Here is a 23,151-nt window from a genome sequence, read left to right on the forward strand (position 1 = left end):
ATTTCCTGTATGATGACCTGCATTTTTGTATGACATTTCATCCCTTCTTCCTTTGTGAACCTCCTGGGCATTGGTCTGGAATACGATGTCTGTGTTAGTGCATCCCTCCTTTAGACATACAGCTGAGTCCTTTTCTGATTTAGCAGCTAACACACTGCTTATGGCTCTTTTCAGCTTCACATTCCCTTTCATCTTCTATTCCCCCCTCTCCCTGCCAAGGTAATTGACCATAATGTTACTTATTCAAATTTATCACACAAGGAATTTCAGGCATAACCCCAAATATGCCTGATCTAATGTGTTCTGTAATGAAAACTTTACTCTGTCCTAAGGCATACAAGACTATTTCAGATACTTCCTGAAGGTAGCATCTAATTATTGATTAATAAAAAGTATGTCTGCCTTTGTTTCCCCTTGCTGCTCATTATGGCTGCATAGTGATGTGGATCTGGGGTTGTTATACCACTAAAATCAGGAGGAAGGGAAGAGAAACTGGCTGTGGGTTTCCTTTTGTACTGTTGAGTGAAGAGCATGGCTGTCCAGCCCATGATCATGATCTCAGTTTCAGGATCCAGGTGTAATCCTGCTCCTTGCATTCCCACTCTGCAGCTCTGTCCAATTTTTCACACCCTGGCTCTGGCTGCATACTTCTTCCACGTATTTCACACCCAACCTGTGCTCTACATTTATTTTCCTAGTGCTGAAAACTTCAGAGGTGTAAAAGCTGAACCAAGCTGATTACCTCATAAGCAGGAAAAAGAAGTTTCCCTTTGCCTGCAGGGTGTTTGGTGTGTGATCTTAATGCAGGCTTGGATGCAGTGCTGAAAAAATAGTAGAAAAGGAATACCTGTAGGATGGACTGTTTTCTGGAGTTCAGTGCTTTGCAGGCTCAGAAGTGGAATGTATGAAGCAAAAGTAACAGAGCTGGCCTGAGCTCTGGGTGCATCCAGCTGGCCACCTCAGAATGGGGTCTGTTTGCACCTTTGGAGTGTTAATGTCAAAAAGCTCTGGGATAGCTCAGCCAGCCTTGCAAACTAGCAGTCATAGCACGAAACAGCAATGTGACACCAGCCTATTTTTATCCATGTCTTAGGTGAGAGGCAACACAGTAATTACTGTCTCTCTTTGGATATGAGACAACTGGGTGAGAAAAAAAATCTTTATGAACTATGTGGCACTTTGTTACCCTTTTCAAGCTGGGGGAAGGGAGGTGGTGGTATAATTATTTTTTTTAGAGGAAAAGTGGAAGTTATCTGTTAAAGAAGGGCCTGTTCCTTGTTTTGGTGAGGCTCAAGAGCAGCAAAAACAAAGGACTGTGTCACTGGCAGTGTTTTGTAAAAGGAAAATGCCCAGATGGAGTTGTGTATGTATATCAATTCAAGTTAGTACATAGTAGTTTTTCCCTTTTCAGGGAAATAACTGGGCTGGGGGTAAAGCCACCAGACTTCATAGAGATAGAAACTGCTCCAGAAGTGTGTTGTGTTGGGTCAAGTGCTGTTCTCTTGCTGTAGTGCTCTGACTCTTAGTTTATAAGCTAGACAGCAAATTTAATAGTTTATCCCAATAGCAGTCCTGCTGTAGAAACAGGAGCATGTAGACCTCCTATATATATATATGAGGCTATATACATGTATGTATATATATGTATATATGCTTTATGTTCATCCATCCCCAAAGTACTCACCATCCCCACCACCCTCATCCATGGAGGTCTCCTGGAGGCACTTCCTGGTGGTCTGCACTGCTGCTCCAGTAGTGTGAAAGTAAAGAAGCAGCAGGGAGCTGTAAGAGCAGAGCTGTCTGATGAGGGAGAACATCTGGGAGCTGAGGAGAGTCAAGCACAATCCAAACCCTCCGTGATGGTTCCTTGTGCCACAGGGGACTAAGCCAGGAGCCGTGGACAAGGTGAAGGAATGAACCTGGTCCAGACCACCAGGAGACAGGGCTGGAAAGTGAGCTACAAGGCAGGTCCAAGACCCAGCCAGGAGGCCAACACAAGGCAAGGACTGGGTGCCCAGAGCCAGGGCTGTGGCTTCCTGCTGGGTCTCATCGAGATCACCCAGGCCTATGGGGGGGTCATAAGGACCTGAAAAGCTGTTGCAGATGGGAGCCCAGGAGCCCTGGCAGCTCTTCCTGAAGGATGGTAAGGCTTGAATAGAAATTCATCCATGTGGCCCTAAGGGTCCATTCATGAGAGAGAAGGCCCTTGCCAGCAAACCCCATCAGAGTCATCACAAAGCCCTCGGATCCCCAGTATTTGCACAGCAGATATTATCCCTGACTAGGAAAGCCGTGTTCATTCCCTGTTTGCTCTCATGCAAATGGGCTGAAATGGAAATTAGGGTATTGTTTGTCACTCCCCCTTGTTTTTTCTTCCCAATGCATCATGCTGTTGCATGTTTCCTCTTCTGGGTAGCGTTCCAGAATAAATACTTGATTTCCCTTTGCTTTATTATTTCTCCTCTGTGTTTTTATGTCAACCACAAAGACTTAATCTGAAACACACACAGGAAAAAGGGAAATTATTGCTACTGTTTTCAGAGGTAAGCAGTTTAATGTCAAATTCATGTGGATTTCTTCATAATGAACAGAACAAATTGAGCTCAAATTCAAACAGTGGGAATCTGAGTCAGAGAGGAAAATTAAAATGAAGAACATTAATATCCTGATTTCTAACCCAACCGAGACCTGATTGTTTCCTAAATGAAATCTCCCATCAAATTCCTTCCACCCACCCAAAAATATAATTAAGCTGTGACTTCTAGGCTGAAATCGTATCTGCACTGTGAATTCAGCAGGGACAACTGTGTGTGTTGCAGAATTGTTTTCAGGTGGATTTACTTTCTTGCATTTTTCAGAAGAAGTTATTTAGAAAACACCAGTAGAAGGTTAAATTCTTCCTTTGGTAGGAGACTGTCACTGTAAGACAGGAGGTATAGGTTAGCCCCGAGACAGTGCAACAAGTCAGGTTTTGGTCACCAATTCTGCCCTTTCTGCTGAGAGATGAGGGCTGCTGGATGTGTCTCAGTGCTGAAAGATCAAGAAGTTTCAGTTTAGCTGTCTGCAGGGGTGGTGGGTGCCATGGTGTGGACATAACTGGCCAATACAGCGGTGAAAACAGGGTGGGATTTGGTGTGGTAAAAAGCACAGGCAAGCAGGGGAGGAGGGAAAAAGAAAAAAGAAGGAAGGAGCAGAAATTGGATTCCCCAGGGATCTCAAACCCCATCCTTGGGTACACTTCAAAGTGCAGTTGCTGCTCATGATAACCCATTTGCCATTGCTGACCCTTTGCTGCCTAGATAAAGCAGAGATAAGGTGGAAATTTGGGCAGTGGAAGTGCTACTGTTGTCATGCATCAGCCTTTCTCAACATGCTTGTTTGCTCCTTAATGGATTAATGTGACTGGCATGACAGATTTCTGCTAAATTCACATTGCATAAAAAACAAATAGCAAGCAGCCAAGTTGTAGGAGAGGTGGAAGTGCCTCTGCTCGTCTTGATAGGATATTCAGAGCACACTACCAAATGATCTATCACAGTCTGTCTGCACACTTCTTACCTACTCTGAGCAACACCTATGCCTTTTCTTGTGGCTTGAAGATACCAGAGAATAAATACTTCCTCCATTATCTTTGCATTTGTTGTATTTTTTTTACAGTTGGCAGCAAACAGTGCCCCAGTTTCTCCTGTTAAATCAGTCAGCTTTCATGTCATTTCTTTCAGAGAGATCATTCTAGGGTGTGGGGACTTACAAATTTAAATTAATGAGTTGTGGTGATATGAACATGCATGTTGGCACCAGTGTTAATGGTCACTTTTTTTCCCCATTACTTCTAGTTCCAGTTGTGGTTCTGGGGTAAGCAGGTTCAGTGCAGAGGACTCACAGGATGTCCAAGGTGCCTGAACTTGCTCTCCTTGTTCATGAATGCATCTGTAGATACCTAAAGGGAACTCACCAAAATATTCATGGATATAAAAATACACATTTTTCTTGGTTTCTGAGCACCTAACAGCTCAAAGACAGTTGGGCTGAAGAAAAGTGTCTGTCTTCTGCAGACATTTTGGTATTGTGAGTGCCATCACTGCACAGCTGTGTGCAGAGCAAGAGCCATGTCTGTTTAGAGCTGAACACCCCCTGAAGATGCTGTAAGAGCTCTGAGCTCTGTTTTCAGTCATGCTCAGGGTTTGATGGATGTAAATGCAGAGGAATTATCAAAGCTGAACCTGGGATGGCCTTTGGCAGGGACAGCAGCCTCAGTGGCCGTTCAGAGACCATCATCTGTCACGTGCAAATCTCATTTCTTCATTGTCATTGCTTCAAATCTACAACAAGGCACTCTTCCCCCAAACCTGTCCCTTTGTGCAGGGTGCTGAGAGGTGTCAGTGCCTAATGTTGTCTGTGCTGACCACTGCTGAGTTGGCAGGGGCAACCTGCTGCATGAACCTGAGGGATGCAGCAGTCCTTGCCCTTGAGCATCACCCTTCACATTGCAAAGCCCTTAGTCCTGGGAAATTTATTCTGTGTTTCAAGGGGTCCATCGGTCCTGGAGCCTGAAGGTCTCTGGTTTAGCCACAAACAGCAGCAGCAGTGCTGCTTCCCCCTCTGGAATAAGATTTGATGTTAATTTTCTGGTTTTTTTAAGTCAAGGCTGCTACTTGAGAAGGGGATTTTTGGAGGTGCTGGTTGTTTGGTAGAAATCAAAGGGTAAGAAGCAGGGTGGAATCCCTGACAGCACCTTCCTGCTAATCCAAAGGCACCTGTGACCTGTTTTCCAGCATCTCATCCATCCACAGCTGCTTGAATTCTGCAGCTCCATCTCTTCACTGGGCAGGTTGGTGCTCAAGGGTGCTCACTGTCCCAGCACCCTGGGTGCTTGTATTAGTGCTCACACCTCCAGGGACAGCCTGCAAAATAAATAGCATGGTCAATTTATATCAGGACTTTAAAACTTCCAGTCTACCCACTGCAGGAGGCTGTTCCTTTATCTCCCCATCTCCCCACCACCATTAGGCATTTTCCTAATGAAGCTCTTTGGTTTCATCCCCCCCACCGTTCTGCTTCTTCTGTTACCTCTTGTAACTCTACAGACACACCTACCCTCCCCTGACCCTATGGATACCCCTTCCTGGGACCCATTGCCCAGATGGAGGGGGTATTTGCAGGGAGTAATCCACGTGCCATTGCACCAGTTCTGTCACAAGGGATTGCTGTTTGTAAGCCAAAAAAATCTCTGCAGCCCTCTTAAGCAACTCTTGGTTTGGCTAAATGTCAGCAACTGGCCTCAAAACGACCCATCCTGATAATCACATATGAAGTAAAGAGAAGTTGCAGGTAGGTGAAAGTAGAGGAAAATTTTCTCTTTGTAAGGGAAAGTCATCAGCCTTTTGGACTAGCAAATTGCTTCTGGTGGTTTTTATCTTCCCCCACTCCCGCCCCCCATCTTTCTCAATCGGCTGTATGTTTTATGCTAGAAAAATTATGATTTTCTGCATCAAGGATCAAATCTTAGGGAGTTTAACTCTTATTTCTGCCTATGTGCAAAATTAATCCCATTGTTGATATTCTCCTGGTTTATTTTGCCTCTCTGCTGCCTGGGACTGAGTTAGCTGAGATTTGTTGCAGTGATTTCAGTGAGTGACATGACATTCTTCCTTTGGGAGATATTATGAACTGGCTTTGATTTTAGGATTGACAGCCATATAATTGGAAGTTCAGTCATTAGGTGGATCAGCTTTAAAGAGGAAAAGTAAGGGCAAGGCAATTTCTGAAATCAGAGCAGGCTTTGGGGAGTATTAGATCTGGCAGAGTATTGCTGCAGAGCAGGCTTAATATGGTGACTGTGAAGGAGGAAGGAAGAAAGCATAGCTGCTTTTATAGATTCCTGGCAGCATGGTCCAATTTTCACCACAGGCAGGACTCTCTGCACATCTTGGGTAAGGCCTCAGGTTTAGTGAGAAGTAATCATGAACAGGAACAATTAGGGATAGTGCATGTTCATACAGGCAAGGTACAATGTGGTGTAAACCCTTGTAAGGGTAGTGGTGGTATAAAGAAATGCCCCATTCTGGAACAGTGTTTCTGCTCCAGGTAGTGAAAAAGTTATTAACAAGTGAGCAAATACTTATAAATGGATGTAGACACATGTGTGTTTTGAACATGGCCTGCAGATTATAATCCAGCAGAGGTTTGTCATATGAAATCACTGCCAAAGAAAGGAAGGGAAAAAAAAGGGACAAAGAAATATTTTCACTCCCCTGTCTCTGCATAAAAGCCTGGGATGTTTCATGTGGCAGAAGATGGCCCAGAGCTCAACAACCTCATTTGCTGAAACTCCATTTCACTGCAGTCAGTATTAATAGCTTCACAATGAATAGATTAGATGCTGCAAGTGACAACAAACCTATTTGAGAGAAATTTAATAGGGAAGTTTATTGAAGTTTATTAACTGAATCCTGTTGGCTATTATAAGAATAGAGCTTGATAAATCTAAATGTCAGAGCATTTGTTGGAAGGAACTTGGAAAAATACTGGAAATTTCTGTTGTCCTCCAGCAAATATGTGTGAATTTGCTTGTCAAAATAGCATTTATTGTTAGAACAAATTTTGAACACATGGAAGACCAGGATTCATTAAATACTCAAAAGCTCTACCTGTAGAAAAGGACACAGTGGAATGCTGGTAAGGAAAGTTTCAAAGAAAATAAGGGCTTTGACTCCTAAAAACCTACTTTTTTCTTTTCCCTGGGAGCAAAATGGAATAAGCTGATACTGAGTGAAGTATAAAACCAGCCAGAATTTACAAACTGAAATGACTGCAGAGAGGCCATTCCAGTGGCATTCAAGTCTGAGCTATTCACTGCACTTAGGGTAAGGCAGAGTGTGTTATGGGGTTGTTTTAGTGGACACTTAGAGGAAGACTGAGCTCTTGCCACATCATTGTGTCCAAGCTAAACCATGTCCCCTGGCAGCTCAGGAACTGTTCTACCTTCAGGGAATGGTCCATGTTCTTCCTGGCTGTCACTTGTCCCTGCAGGGCAGTCTGAAGTCAAGGACATGAGGTGCAAGAAGCTGAGGGACCTGGTTCATGGTGGATGTGAACCACAAGGTAAGTTGGGTGTTCCAGGAGTCAGAGCAGGCAGGAGTACAGCACTGTGCCCTTACCTTGTGGAGAGGGAGCCACATTGCTGGCAAAACAGGGAGGAAACAGGACTTAGATTGATTGAAAACACAGCAGTATATGTAATTCCTCCTGAAACAAACAAAAAAAAAGCCCAAGAAAATCTACATTTTTGGATTTGCTGGGTCAGAGGCAATCAAACATTTTGTTATGACTCAGATGTGCTTTTTCTAAACTATTTCTGTTTCTACTCTAATAAAAAGTTGAAATAATACAAAAAGTCAAAGTCAGCTTTTATACCAGCCACTCATCTGGAACAAAAAGTGAAAACATTTAATTTGGAAAATACTGATTTTGTATGGACATTTTTAAAGCATTGAATAGTTCATCCAATTAAATTTGTAAGCTGGCCCATTCTCCTTTCTCAGCAAAACTGCTCTTCTGTCACATCTTCTCAGCAGTGGGGGAATCTCCAATCCCCTGCTGAAATGCACAAACCAAAAATATTTTGATATGCAATTGAAAAGACCAGAAGTCAAGGAAGATACATGGTGGTGGTGTTGCCTGTGCAGACAGATGATCCCAGTTAAAGCAGTGCTGCTCAAACCCTTTCAGCCAGGCAGAGCCATGGTGAGTAACAGATTTATTCAGAAAATCTGGAGGAGCAGTTGAATCCATTTCCCTTCCAGCTGTGTTGACCATGCAGATGATTCAAAATAACCTGTGTGGCTTTGTCAGCCAGCTGCCCACAAGAACTTTTTTGAATTTTATTCCTGAGTGATGCAGTCTACAGTCTGGCAACATGTGCTTGTCATCATAATTTTCATCCTTTGCTTTCAGTGAGTGAATAAACCACACTTGTGTTTAACAAGGTGCAGTTTTCCCATACAGTCATTACAAAAATCTCTTCCAAAAATTATCTTTACATTCAATGTTGTCCTGCATCAAAGACATCAATTTCTGCCTTAGAAAGGAAAGAAAAAGGCTCCATTTGGTTGCATACTGTCATTAAAATAATGCCTACTTTCATAGCCACAGAAAGCAGCTAAGTGTAGCTATCTGAATCCTTTGTGTCTGGCTACAGTGATGTTAAAACTTGTGGGATTTTCTTCTTCTTTGTCGTGGTTGGTTTTCCTAAGAGTTTTTCTTAGTTTGCAAGACAAAAGTGCAACCCTCCAGATCTCCCCTCGCACCCTGAGCGCAGGCCATGGCTTCTCCTGGCCTTTTAAATCCAGCACAGCTGGATCTGTGGTGCTTGAATCATGAGGATCACCGATGCTGTGAGAGGAGCAGGAGCATCGGTGTGTTACCCAGCAAATACCTACCTTCTGAAAGATCATTTCCTTTCTACTTGTAATTACAGCCTGCAAATCCTTCACTTGAGGAAATCTGGCCTCAGGAAGCCTAGAACTGAGCACTGGCCTTTCCAGAAACCCAAATTTGAATGTAATTTTGGATATTAGAGCTGACCTGGTAGTTGTGTTTTGCTCTGAACTTTGGTTGAATACCAGTGAAAACAAGGAGACTTGGGACTGCAGTTGTACCAGTATGGTTGCAGGGAATATTTTTGTAGAGGTGTGAGTTCTGCTGTTTGCTGGTTGTGATGGTATCATCATGCTGTAAAAGATGAACCTGTTGCTTTGAACCCATCTTTTTTCCATGTCCCCACATATATACAGCATGATAGGGGTTTGGAGACAGAATGCATTTGCTTTCAGTAGGGTGCCTTTGACTAGCAGAACTGGAGGTGATTCAGCACAGCTGGACAGAAGGCAGTTCCCCATGCTAAAGAGAGGTGTCTGCATGCTGGCCTTAGGTGGTGCAGCAGATGGCAAGGGAGGGATTTGTATAGGGGATGCTATTGCTGGAATGTAGGAAAGCAAGGATGGCACAGAGCTGTAGGGCTTGCTGGGAGAGGTCTGTGTTGCACCACAGATGCTGAGAGCCAAGGATCCAGCAGTAAGTGAACAAATAAAAGTAAGTGATGATAACTGCTGCCTGCTGAAGATATTAGGCACACTGCCAACGCGGGCCTGACAGCTGCCAGGGATCCCTTCCCAAGAGTGCTCTGACAGGGAGGAGATTCCAGGTGGTCAACAGGCACTTGCAGCCCTGATCTTTCTGGGTTTTGGGCCCCTGGACACGCACTGACCTTTGTATTGCAGCCCCAGTGGTGCACACCCTCACTGAGAACTGCAGAATAGCCCTCTCTGCTGTCCCTCACGGTGTTTTGGGAGAGCAGGCTGCTATGATCCCCTGCTTACTCTATTGGGGTTTTGTTGGCTTTCTATTAGCAAGGCCATTTTCATGCAAATGAGGTCATAGTTCCATAGTCTACCTGCTCCTTCTGCTCCTGCCTCATCTGCAGAGCTAATCCGCTCTTCCTAATAGTCCTGTTGGTTGCTATAGCAATGATAAAGTGGTATGAAAAAGCCAGGATGATACTTAAATGTATGTCTGGTATTACATTTTTCTTTCTTTCTCCTGGGAAGGAGAAACCAAATGATGAGAGGTTTGTTGTTTTTTCGGGGTTGGTTTTTTTTTTAGGGGGTGTTTTTTTTGTGTATTACTGTTTTATCAAAAGCTTTAACTGTAGGCTTTTTGGACCCTGGCTGCAATCCTCTCTCAGCACCCTTTTAGGCTGGGAATTTTGCAACTCGAGAGCAGGTAGTAAGAAACAAGAGCCCAAATTTATGAATATAGGGTACATGGAATTTTGTATTTAAGATGCCAAAGTTACATTTATTGAGTCGTGCACAGTGTAAGAAGTTTGCCAGTTCACCATGATTGGAACCTAAGCTGCAGAGTGCTTAGGGCCCAGTTTGGTCTCTGAACGTATTGAAAGATTTCTAAGCATGTTAGCAGAGGGTTTGTTTTGGATTTGCACCAGGAGATTTACTCAGCACTGCCACTGAAAGGGGCATTTTGAACAGCAAATTAAAAAATCTTAATGAAATCAAGGGAGAGGAAAGCAGAGGATTATTTTTGCTCAGTTGCTGCATACAGGAATGGGTGGCTGTAGTACCAAGCCCTGTCTTTTACACACCTCAAAAATTACTTACTTATTCTGTATTTTCAATTTTTTTTGCCGAGTTTGCAGTCAGAATCATGGATATGTATTAAAAGTTGGCTGAAAGAGCCATATTTGTGTGAATTCAGTTTATTCTAGAGCCCACCACGCTGGCAAATCAAGGCAAGCAAAACTTACATTTAAGTGCTTACACACGTTGATCCCTTCTTTCTTGTCACAGTCTGAGAGCATCCCCCATGCAAAACAGCTTCTCCTGCCCATCCATGGTGGGATCAGCTTGTTCCTCCTGCCTGCTGGGGTTCACTAGACAAGATCAGGCTGTGGCTATATTGAGTGAAATGGTCTTTCTAGCAGCTGGCATTTAAAGGCACCTCAAGCTAAAGTGCTCAAAAGCCCACCATGGGTATATTTTTCATATCAGTTCTCATAGGGACTGAGTTGGAGATTGGGTTAAATCTCAAATGGGAAGATTATATCATTTCTGAGTTTATGGCTGGCATTAACTCTGGGCTTTCTCATTACTTGTATAAAAGTGAGCCCCTTTTTGAATCTTTTATGGCCTGGCTTGATTAAAAGTGGGATGAAAGCAGAAACAATTTGAATGGCCTTTAGTGCTCACTGGTATAAAACTAGTGCAAGAAGAGAAATTGTTCCTACAGTCCCTCATCCCAGATGAATGTGAGATTGAGAGAAAACACATTACCAGAAAGAAAGAATTTACTCATTTACCTGTTAGTTACATTCAAGGTTACTTAGTTAAGCGTTCATATAATGTTTTCTTACAGGAGACAGCTTTGTTTCCTTATTTTCAAACACAGCAGCTCATCTTGCTTTCCATCAGCATAGACAAAAATATCAGGTGAGAGAAAACAAGTCTTTTTTTTCCAGCTGCATGTGTCGAGGAGCCTCCCTGGCATGCAGCCCCCATACAACACTGCCTTCTACTTTGTCCTGTGCTCAAAAGACCGATTAAGTGATCTGCTAATGCCATGCGCCTGGGGCTGGGAAGTGCTGGGGGATGATGGGGGAGAGGCAAGAACCTGTCTGCTCCCTCCTCTACCTGCAGAGACACGGGGAAATGTCATCCCAGGCCTGCATACAAGCACGGCAGGAGGCAGCCTCCACCTACCCTGAGGTCTGGCCAGTTTTTGCCTTTCTGTAAATAATTAGTAAGTGTGAGCTTCCAGAGAACTAACTCCCTGCTAAGGGGATTTCTACTAGCCAGAGGCCCTCAGGGATTATATATCCTCAGCAACTCCATCCAAAGAGATTGTACCCAGTGCCCTGCATGCCCCACAGAGACAGCCTTCGCCTCGGCACGGGGCCACCTCCACACCTAAAAGAGGCAAAGGAAGTCTCCATGCCTCAGACACTGGTAAAAGCATTCCTGAAAGGGTTACTGGTTTTGAGGATTGGCTTTTCAGTTACTTCTTTGGGTTGAGGCTATCGGATGTTGGTGGCAGCCAGGTCATCTGCACCCTCTGACAGTCCTGTCCTAACTAGCTCTAGTTGCCCCACCAATGACTTACTTTCCTGGTGGAAAGGTTTTGTCTTTACAGTTTAGTCCTGGAGATTAAAAACCATGGTCATCCTTCCTGCTCTTAAACTCAGTGGAAATGGCACTGAAGGGCAAGGTTTTTTTATTAGGTCATGTCTCTGGAGATTAGAAGAGGTTCAGAGCAAGGGCTTAAGGGTTTTTCATCCTGTAGGTCAGCTGAAAGGTAGGAGGAGATTTTGCTTTCTAGATTGATGCCTGCAAAAGAATTGAGGTAGGTCTTGGCAGCCACCTGCCAAGCCGTGGTGATCCCAGAAAGCACAGGTCCAGAGGCTGCGTCTCCAAGGGATAAACCAAAGATCAAAGGATGACTGTGGGCTGAGTGCTTGGAAACAGCAGCAAAGAGGTGCTGGAGTGGTGAAACAAGGTGTTGGTGGGGCACACAGAAAGTCTTGAGACATGCACTTCGTGGCTACTCTCATTCCTGATAGAAATGCCTGGCAGAGCCGTAGTGCTCTCACCTTCCAGAATGGATGCAGGTGGTTGTGGATGCTCTTGATGGTGGTACCAGAGAGGTAGCTGAAGTGAAACTTGCCCTCTTAGACATGAGAAACAGCTGCTGTCTGAGAAATGCTGAGAGCCTTTGGAGAGGCTGCATTCTCCATCCTTTCTCTTTAATTCTGCTTTTTTGATTTAGATGTGTTGTGAAGGTCTGGTAAAAGAGATCCTAGCACATAGTGGGAGTTGAATGTGCTGTTGTCTGTTAGTCATTATATATATTTTTTGTTATTCATTTGGCACTTTCCGGAGAGTTTTTCCCCCCACATTGTGTAGGCTGCCATCTTCCTTTCTTTCTTTGTAGCAAGCATGTGGGCGCAGCCTTGCTTACACTCCGAGCAACTGGGGAACCACCATAAATGTAGCTTATCTGCTTTCTGATACATTTTCTTTTGCGTTGGTTTGGATTTGTGCATCGTCAGTAACATCTGTTCTGCTTTAGTGGCATACAGTTTTCCGAGTCTAATTAGCTGGCTGCTTGTAATCAGGACTATTTCAACTGTTGTCATTCTGAATGTTCTTTTTCCCTTTTTTTTAATACCACATTTGCCTGATTGACCTTTTTTGTTGTTTTTTTTCTCTGTCTTTCTATCGGGCTGCTCCAGGAGCCATGGCTAATCATCTTATAACCAATGCTCTGCTTCGTCCTCATGGCACTAACAACCCTTATAATACATTGCTCGGGGAATCGGCGGTCTATAACAACCCTTCTGTCAGCATGTACAACGCACAAGGTGTGCTGGAGTTTCTCTCTAATTTTTCTAGTGAGAATTCCATTTTCTGTGGCTTATTTTGGCCCATTCCTTTCTTCTTTTTTTTTTTTTTTCTTCCTTTTACTTTTTCTCTCCCCACGCACACACACTTTTTTTTTTTTTGGAACTGGGCACAAAAAAAAGATTCTCTCCCCTCCCTTTCATTTCAATGCATCTTTCCATCTTCCAGATGCTATTTTTCCATGAGCAATCCAGTTCACTTTGAAAGACTTTTGTCAGTTTTACTCAAAGCATTCACAGTATTTTGATTTTGATTTTTTTTTTCAGTCTCCTTGCTTTTGTATTGTTTTGGACTTGTGTGTGTGTGTGTGTGTGTGTGTGTGTGTGTTCTGTCAGACACATCCATTCCTCTCTTTGTTGTCAGCGCATTTCCTTGTTAAACCATTCATTTCAGAAACAGGAACACCGCTGAAGGTAAGTGAAGCTAAACTGGCCTTTGCCACCAAAGCTGCTCTCATTTGAAATGGCCTGCAGAAATGTGGCCAGCAGTGCGCTGCTTTGCACAGGGAGTAAAATGCAAAATAAAACAAAACTGCCCTTGATCGCTAAGAAAAATGACAGTTGAAGCAAGAAGTGTAGGCCAGCTCCAAAGAGCAGAGCTGAGATAAGAAATGTTTTGCCGTTTGCATTTATACATTTTATCTGTGTTGTTAGGGGGGAAAAATAATCGAAAGAAGGTGTAGTGAATCTAGATAATATTTTATATCCTCCTTTTGGCAACAGAAAAGAGACAGGCAGAGTCAGTTGTACCTAATGGAAGTTTCTGCTATGGAAATCACTCTCTTGTCACCTGCATGTTTGTCTCTGCTCTGGCTTCTATGTGAAGGAACCATGTTTGTAAGCTATGTCCTGGTGCTTCTGTGAGGGAGAGGCAGGTGTGTTTAAGTAGGGCCTGAGGAGGAGATGGGGAGTGTGGAGCTCTGACAGCTCCTCTCTTGGTGGCTCCATCCTGCTCCGCCCTTTCCATGGGATTTTTTTTGGGTGTGACCTGTAAGGTGGCTGAATCACTGCAGAGTAGCACTGCATTCCAGTGCAAGTGTGCCAGCACTCTGTCAGCTCTCTGCTCTCAATGAAGGTATCACTTCCCAGTAAAGTATATCCCAGAGAGGGAAAATAATGATGGTTATAATGCAAGCAGGAAAGCCCCCTTTGTACTCTATGGCAGCATGTTGTTTATGACAGAAATAGATGTTGAACTGTATCAGGAGAATATTTGCATTCAAAGCACAAGGAAAGCACATGTGTTTGACCTTTTTGCTGTTTATTAATTTCCTAAACTATGCTAACTTTGTGCAATAAATTTGTTTCCAAGAATGCTTTTTTTGAAAAGGGGCTACTGCTAAACATGAAATGCTCAGAATTTTAAGAATTTCAGTGTACTGCAAATGTGGAAATGAGCTTTGATGTTCTGACTAGTTTCTTGCATGATAACCTTGAGGTATGGCAGTCTTTTAAATCAAATGGCAGCAGGTAATGCTGGGTCAGCATTTGCCTTAAGAGGAGCCCTGATGTTCAGGTCTGGGTGCTTCACCTGAACCCAGGTGATATGGGCAGAAATGTGTGTTACATGTATTTTAATAATTTTGTGTTGTTCAAATTTTTAATACTAGAATCTGATACAGTTACCTGAGCTAACAGAATGTTATTCCACAAAAATAGCATAATTTTTTTGCAAGTGCTATTCTGTTCAACACAGTTAGATAAATAACAGAGAAACCTGTCCAGGCTTCATCCATGGGTGGTGAAGAAAGAGAATGGGACCAGCCTGGTCCCATTTAAGCTCCTGGAGCCTTGCCATTGACTTCAGAGAGAGCAGAACACCACCCATTCTTTTCAGGAGGCTGCGAGTTAATTGATGACCACAGAACTGCTATAGCTATTAGTTTTCAAACTGGTTAGGTCCCTGGACAATTACAACTGTGAATATTAGGAGATCCCGTGGCAGAAATGAAAGGTAGCAAAACCAACCAGGCCTAGTGGTCTCGGTGGCCCTTTGGGGATGCTGCAGCAGCAGGAATGCTAAAGCCAGGAGAGTGCATTGTAAAAGTAGATGCTGTCATCATCTCTGGGTGTGCCTTGGCTGTGGCTGGCATGCAGAGAGGCATTGTTAGCTAACACCATCCAACTAACTCATGCCACATCACTAAGGTTGTGATTTTTTTTTTTTTTTACATGTTCATTTGCCACTTCTGATGCTGGCCATGGATGGGGCAGGACACCCTAAGGAACAAGGGACTGATCTGGTCCACCTGTTTCTTTTCCCCTCCCCAGTTACGTCTTTTAAAATACGGTCTCTGCTTAAGCCAAAGCTGCCACATCTGTGGCAGGCAATCACCAGGGGCCAGAACGCCTAAAAATTACCCTTGGAAAGAGGTGGGGAATCAGACCCTAAAAGGCCAAAATTCCATGTTCCAGTGGCATAAGCAATTCGTTGACAGGACACAGAGTGTAGAGTAAGGAGGAGGTGGTAGGTGAAGGGCCGAGTGCTCACTGTCATTGGAAGTGAGGAACATTTGCTGGCTCAGTCTCTCCAAAGCAGGTAAATATCCCAACACCTTTCATGAGAACTAATCTTGAGAGAAGGTGTTAACAAGCCTTAATGACCATCAGCAAGCTCTACTTAAAATCCAACAGACAACTGAAGAGTGGGAAGCTGAGTGTTATCACTGCCTCTTCATCTTATTCTCTGACTTTTCTTGTTTTAAGCCTTTCTTAATAGTTTCATTTAACAATGCCATTATTCAAACTACTATTCCTCTTGGTTTTGTTTGTTTCTTTTTTTGCCAAGTTCATGTAGTTTGCCACATGTTTGGTTAAAGTAAAAATCAGACTTACTAAAGTTTGTAAAATGCCAGCAGCCCCATGATGAGCAAAGTCATACTCTTACAAAGCACTGTTGCATAAGATGGACGGCAAAACATTTTTAGCAAGGAAACAGAATTCAGTTTCAGCTACCAGGGGTTATTATACCTAACAGTAAGTAAAGCCATTCATTTAAAGACTGGAAGTGACAATGACAGTGCCTATCTTTTCAAGCATGACCGTTACCAGCTTTAGACTTTTCTTAAATTTCCTGGCATTATTTCTTCATTTGTGTTGCACGCTGAACATTTTATAATGGCATTGGAAAACAGTTTAAATGTGATAATTTTTTAAATAAAAATGTAGAGTATTGACTATTGCGCGTAAAATATTTTTTTTTCTGTCTAAAATGTCAATATTTTTAACCTGAAATAAACCTTGTAACAAATTCATGTATTCTGGGCAGTGGAAATTATTTCCGTTAACTCTCTTTTCTGCATATCATCAATTTGCTTTTTACTCATGTTTCTCCTACTGTCGCTGTAAGCTTACTTGTTGTTTTTTCTTTCCTTTTCTTCATGCTGTCGTTTAGAGCCCTACAGAGAGACAAGTATGGGAGTAAAGCTAAACATTGCATATCAAATGTAATTTTTTTTAGTTCACTTTTATTGCATCACATATAGATGATGTAGTTAATAAAGGAAATTAATCTCACAGTTTTGAAATCAAAAGACTATGAATAGACATGTATATATATGTGTATGCGTGTGAATGTATGTATGTATATATATATGTATGTGTACATATATATATATACAGATGAGATTAGATGATGCTTCCTTTGTTTATTTCTCATTTTTGTGGTATTGTTTACCCAGCACAGTTTCTTGTTTAGTTGTGTATGCTTTTTTTTTTTCCCCCAACTTCATGTTTTTATTTGCAAGGTCGTGGCAATTTTATATGGTGTGTTTCATTGCAGCCCCCACTCTGTTCTCACCTGCAATGCCTCCCATTTTATTTCTGCACCAAACCCCAGATCTATGCATTGGCAGCAGGAGCACAGTGCTCAGTGCCTCAATGCATACCTTACTCAGCGTAACCATCCAACAGATGCTGTTGTACCTGTCACCCATTACATACAGCCCTCCCCCAAAAATGCTCACTTTTCATTTCTCCCCAAGCATCGTGACTCAGTTGGAGAGCTTTCACCGTGAAAATCAACGGCTTTGCTCTATGTCTGTGATGGCTAGTTGATTTTTTGGCATAGCTCCCTCATTTGCTGGGGAACCCAGGATACAGCAGCACCCTCTAAGCTTCAGAAACCCAAAAGGTGACCGACACATTTGGGGTATTTCATTCAAAGCAACAAGAAGTCTTCAGTAGCACTTTCCAGCCCTTGACATACAGCAACTACTCCATCGCAGATATAGACTGAATCCTGTATTTTCAGAAGGTACACATGCCATGTACTAAGCATGGTATGAGCAACTGTTCATCTGAAATTGTCAGTTTAATGGCTTCTCTGATCCACTGTGCCTTGCTGGGGGTTGCCTGCCAGTTTTTGGCAATGCCTGAAGCCCTTAACTGAGAGATCGATAAGTTATTTCATGCATCCCCATGCCTGCTGTCCTTCCAAGGAGACCAGCAATCCCAAAAGAGAAAGCATGGTGGCTTAACTGCTGGGCCTGATTTTCTTCTCCTTTGCCCACCCATGCAGGCATTGCTTTCAAAGCATTTCCCTGCCATCTCCCGTAGTGCTTTGGCAAAGAGCTGAGCTCCAGCCTCATGTTGTCAGCATTGAGACACCTGTGGAGATGCAATAGGCAGCTAGATCGGGAACACCCCGAGACCCTGCTACTCCTCTCAGGTTCCCATGAGCCCACCATACCATGGCAGTGATGGTACTTGCTGTACCCTCTGCTGAACCCACTGCTTTAACTTGGCAGGTGGAATAGAAGCTATTTTTAAAGGCTTCACAAGACCCCAGAACAGCTGCCTCCAACATCAATTGTATTAGAAAATCCCCACCTGGCCAGTGTGGAGTAAATAATTTTGGTTGTGCCCTTAAGCCAGAAGAGGTAGGGCATTTAGCCTTGTTCCAGAAAATCCTGGGCTAGGAAGCACTTTGTGGCTCCCCCTTGCTATTCCCTGAATCCTGCCATTCAGTCCTTATGTCTTTATCCTGACAGCCTGCCCAGTGAAAGGGGAGAGCAGACTTTTTTTCCTCTAGAAAGGATACACTCCCAAACAAAGTTTTGGTAGTGATTAGCCTGGGCGGCAAATACTTTTCCCTCAGCTGGGAGGAATTTCCCCCTTCCTCTAAAGTTCCTAGGGCCAGGGCAGGTGGGACCAACCCAGGGTCATGAATTTTTCAGCTCCCTCAAGAATACTTAGGGCGCAAGAGCTGTAGGAGAATGCTGGCCAGGAGAGGTTATTCTTCCAGCTGGATGTTGCCTCATCAAGTCACACACTTGACAGTGCTTTCCATTTTTCTTTTTGGGAAGCCCTTGACCACCAGCTGGTTAGATGGAGCTGTGCCCTCCCATTTTGGCCGCGACGCTCTCCTTGCTGCCCAGCCCCAGCAGCTGCGGCAGCCTAGGAAGGGGGTTTGAGTGTGCACATCCCGCATGAGTGTCCTGTTTGTACAAGTCACCCTCTCTTGTGTAATGTTTTTCAGAGGGGCTTCTGAACAATGCCAGGGATACAAGTGTCACGGATACTCTACCACTGAATGGTAATCACGGCAACAGCTACAGCATCGCCAGCGGCGAGTACCTCAGCAACTGCGTGCAAATCCTTGACCGTGGGTACAATCACACGGAGAATGCCCTCGAGAAAAAGATCCTGAAGGAACTCACCTCCAACTACATCCCTTCCTACCTGAACAACCATGAGCGCTCCAGCGAGCAGAGCCGCAACTTGATGAACAAACTCGTCAACAGCGTGGGCGGCGGGAGCGAGGACGATGCCATCGTGCTGGATGACGCCACCTCCTTCACCCACGAGGAGAGCCTGGGCCTGGAGCTCATCCACGAGGAGTCGGACGCCCCGCTGCTGCCTCCCCGGGTGTACTCGGCAGACAACCACCAGCCCCACCTCTACAGTCGGCGTCGCATCCCGCAAGACAACAGCGAGAGCTTTTTCCCTTTGCTGACCAACGAGCACACGGACGACCTGCAGTCGCCCAACAGGGATTCTCTCTACACCAGTATGCCCGCCCTGGCTGGCATGCCCATGACGGAAAGCGTCACCGCCAGCACCCAGACCGATCCTCCACCAGCGAAAAGCGGCGGTGGCGATGCCGACGATGTTTACTACAAAAGCATGCCCAATCTTGGCTCCAGGAACCACGTCCATCAGCTACACACTTACTACCAGCTAGGTCGAGGCAGCAGCGACGGTTTTATAGTCCCACCAAACAAAGAGGGAACCTCTCCGGACGGCAATGCAAAAGGACCCGCTCACTTGGTCACTAGTCTATAGAAGATTCAGCAAAAATTAAGCAAAGAGACAACTAAAAGCCTCTCCGTAACACTCGGTTTACTGTTCTGAGTTAATCCAAACAGTGGTAATATTGTGTGTACTCCTAAATCTTCATGCTGTTCAAAAGGAAATTCTCAGACTTTTTTTACTGGAATTTTTAGGCCGGCCCGGAGAGGACAGTAACTGCTGTGCCCCCCTTATCTTCCCATCCTTCTTCCCTCCAGACAGACTTCATTATGTTAATGAAAGAGATAGATAACGGCACACTTCGTGGCCTTCTCAAGTTATGCCGTGTTTGTTTAAACAATCCTTGATGCTGTGTTGCTCTTAAGGACCTGATTTAAGAGGGAAAAAAAAAAAAAATAAAAGGCCAAAAATGTGCATTTGAAACTAATAGCGATGACGCATCTAGGTGGGAGCGCTGCGTAAAACAAGCTAGCAAAACTCTTTCTTACCAATCCAGATCACACCATGGGTTATGGTCACTCACAGCTTGGTTTCACTGCAGCGCCCTTCGCTGCGGGAGCAAACAAAACGTAAACAAATTTAATGAGATGGAAGGGAATCCTAGAATCCTGTGCTAAAGGCATATTTTACATTTTGCTGTATTAACGGATGATAAAAACTAATGGCAGAAAAAGAGAAGCGAACAATTTCTATGTAATGTACAGATACTAGCATTGCACATATAGTCTGCTTTCTGTTCCTCCAGAACTTGCGTCCCTGTTAATGTAGTGGAAAAAAAAATAAGAACTTTTTTCTGTTGTGCTGGTCTTGTAAGTTTGTCTACCAGTAGGAGCAAGGTTTTTCCATAACTCTTTCCTTTTTTTTTTTTTTTTTTTAAATTTTGTTTTGCCTTGTCCACTGCTCCTTCCCTCTGTCCCCTTCCCATCCCAGTAAAAAAAACTCACTGGGCAAGGAAAAAAAACCCCCAAACATCACTTTCTAAGGACCATTTTTAGTAACACCATCACCATTTCTTTTCAGCCAAGGCAGTCTTTTAATTTCCTCGCTGTATAACCTTTTTCAGCCGGCATGTTGCCAGCAGACCTTTTGGCAGACTAGAGCAGGGCAAACTTCCTCATTGTCAGTGCACAACCCGATCGTGACAATAATCCTGTGAAGCATCTCTGGCCAACAGCCCCTCAGCCAGGCCCTCGGGTCGCATCCAGGGACTGAGGAGAGGTTTTGTAGTTGTAGTGGGGGTTCTACAGGAGACTGCCATTTCCCTGGAGGAGCAAAGGGCCTTCTCGGCTCAGTCTGATCCCCGGTTTAGGCACTTGTACTGCAGTGGTTAAGAAGAAAATAGATTGACGCGTAGTGAGCTAAAAAGTACTTTGCGGTGATTTTTAATTAAAAAAAGGGAAAAAAAGTCCTCTGTTCATTATTTTTCCTAACAGGAAATTTATTTATTTGACTGGATTTTTAAGTAACATAGGCTTTCTGGAGGTAAATTAGCAGCACGGAGTATGAATTCTTTTTCCTCTTTTTTTTTTTTTTTTTTTTTTTAATTTATGATCCATTTTGTACGGTCTCAGCAGTTGAATGACCTCATTACTAATATTTGTTGTAAAAGTGAAGCTTGTTTGCCAACCAATAAACAACTGATCACGATTTAGAAGATATTGTATGTATGTACTGTACAATTAATTTCTCTTTTTTTGTCGTTGTTGTTCCTCTCTCCATTAATGTCTTCAGTATGAGTTTCTACTCCTTTACAGCATGGGTGAGCAATGCCGAAGAAAGGAGGCCTAAGCTGAGAAATTTAAGCACAAAGGTTATGCAGCTGTGGCTGACTAGAAAAATCAGGCTGGTGGTACTTGTTTAGGGACAAGAACAACACTGGTTGACATTTGTTGCAGGTGATTCTAGGTCTGTTTTGTGCCTACTGTATAAAGTAGCCGACGACACACGGATGATTTGAGTATAGTGTTTCACGTGTCATATCTTTTATTCATTGTAATTTTTTTTTTCTTTTATTAATTTTCTTCTTTTATTTTTTTTAATTTGGGTTTTCTGAGATTAAAAACTGCTGGTAGCATGTCAAAGAGTAAAACAAGTCCCCCTTAGGCCTTCTCGGTCGTTGTTTGCTGTCTCTTTATTTTCTTGCTCCGGGCATATGCCAAGCGCCCTCACCATCCTTGGCCACATGGTCCTTCCTGCCCCACCTCTGCCAATGGCCCACTGGCACCTCACTGCTCCCCTCCAGCCTCCCCCTTCAAATCCCTTGAGTGCAATCAGGAATACAGGAAGCCACAAAATAGACTGGAAAGGTTGACAGGGAAAATAACCACCTCTGGATATGATTGGTAATGAATTTTCAGTGGTTTTTAACAAAGCCCTCCCATGGCCTGGGCTTAGGGGCTTGGTGCTGCCTCCATCTAAACTGTGCCTATCCAAGTCCTGTCATGCTGGGTAAAAGCCAAAAGGCTTGGAGCAGGTGGGCGAGGCACCTGTTGAACAAGATATTCCCAGTGCTGGAGGATAAGTGCAGCAGTAGCAGCAGATCAGTGAGCAGTTCCACCCCATCCTGGGACTCTCCTTGCACTGGGGCAGTGCTGCTCGGTGCCTCTCAGCAGAGTCTGGTTGGGCAAGACAACCAGGGGTTGTGATATTTGGTGATATTCATGGCCTTCTGGTTCAAGCCACCTGAGTCCCTCCTGCAGCCACTCTGGCCAAAACATCTTGGGGAAGAAACTTCATGTGGGACCATGCACTGATCGCAGCAGTGCCTCTTGCCAGGTCTGGGTTTCTGGCAAGGGAGCATTTCCTATTGGAATATTGGAGAATCACCTGACTTCATAGCAGAGTAGCCACTGGCCAGCCAGGTTATGCTCTTTCTCTTGATGCTGCCTCCCTGTTTCATTTTATTATCCATACCAGCAGCGATGGAAGTGGATAGTGCGTGGTGGATGCACTCTTGCAGGTACAGCAGGTTATTCACACCCGTGTGGTCGCAGCAGTTCATCTAGCAGCCCAAGAGAGGCTGCTGAGGCTTTAAATAACTGAAGTACCTCTTATTTTGGGGAAAGTAAAAACTTCTACTGTGTTAGACTCAAAAAATAGTTTTTCAGGAGTATGGTGGAATTGAGTGCATGCAGAGGGTGAGATACACCCTAGAAAAATAATCATCATGATAAAGCGGGAGGCAGGTGATGAACATGGCATTTACCAGTGTTTCTGAAACTGCAAGAACAAACCAGTGGTGGGTCTGCTATGGGATGGTTTTGTCCTACTGAAAAATCTTTACCTTCTTTTACAACAAATGGTCATTCTTCCCCAGCCCTTTTATGTATTTCAGGTTTATCAGTGTGCAGGCTCTTTTTCCCTTCTTCTCCATCCCTTCTCTTTGCCAGCCTACCCATGCCTATTAGCACTTTGATTGGAAAAAAATGCTGTTTATTTTCAAGCTGATTATTTCTGTTCCCAGGCTGCTCTGACATCACAGGATTCACTGTTGGTGCTTCTTATGGCTTAGGAAACATAGAGGGAAAATATATATTATTAATTTTATTAAGCCAAAAATGGTTTAAGACTGTAATATAGTGGGGATGTTTTATGAAGGGGAGCAGGATGCAGATTATTTTTGGCATTTTCTTCCCCTTGAGAACAGATTTTGTTGTGTCAGGTAGTTGATTATGGGCATGGTGCGGGTTGGTGCTTGTTGATAAGTAGCTCACTATGTACAATTCTTATGTGACTGGCAACAGTGTCTTCTGTGCAGACTGCAGCATGTGAAAATCAACTCACTGTTAAGTCCTTGGTGCCTACAATGCTCCTGGGGTATGAGGAAAACTTCTAAGGCATTTCTTAATGCTGAACCAAGGCAAGAATGTGAGGAAAAAGCAGTAGTGATTATGATGTTAAATCCATACTCATGCTTGGGGCACATA

The 23,151-nt window shown here is 43.8% G+C and overlaps 1 protein-coding gene across 5 annotated transcripts in view; it reads left to right on the forward strand.

Annotated features, from left to right (window-relative positions):
- The window catches only part of ADGRL3 (adhesion G protein-coupled receptor L3), a 488,937-nt gene that overhangs the window by 460,704 nt on the left and 5,082 nt on the right, over nt 1-23,151 (forward strand). For 4 of the 5 annotated variants that reach the window (XM_050973751.1, XM_050973755.1, XM_050973754.1 and 1 more), the window contains exon 22: nt 18,453-21,336. The exons of the other annotated variant lie outside the window; for it this stretch is intronic. In XM_050973751.1, coding sequence (XP_050829708.1) covers nt 18,453-19,258 — 806 coding nt within the window. In that variant the 3' untranslated portion in view covers nt 19,259-21,336. Of the gene's footprint in view, nt 1-18,452; nt 21,337-23,151 lie in introns of those variants that run through there. 5 annotated transcript variants of the gene reach the window in all.

The sequence above is a fragment of the Serinus canaria genome, chromosome 4 (assembly GCF_022539315.1).
Source record: "Serinus canaria isolate serCan28SL12 chromosome 4, serCan2020, whole genome shotgun sequence".
Lineage (NCBI taxonomy): Eukaryota > Metazoa > Chordata > Aves > Passeriformes > Fringillidae > Serinus > Serinus canaria.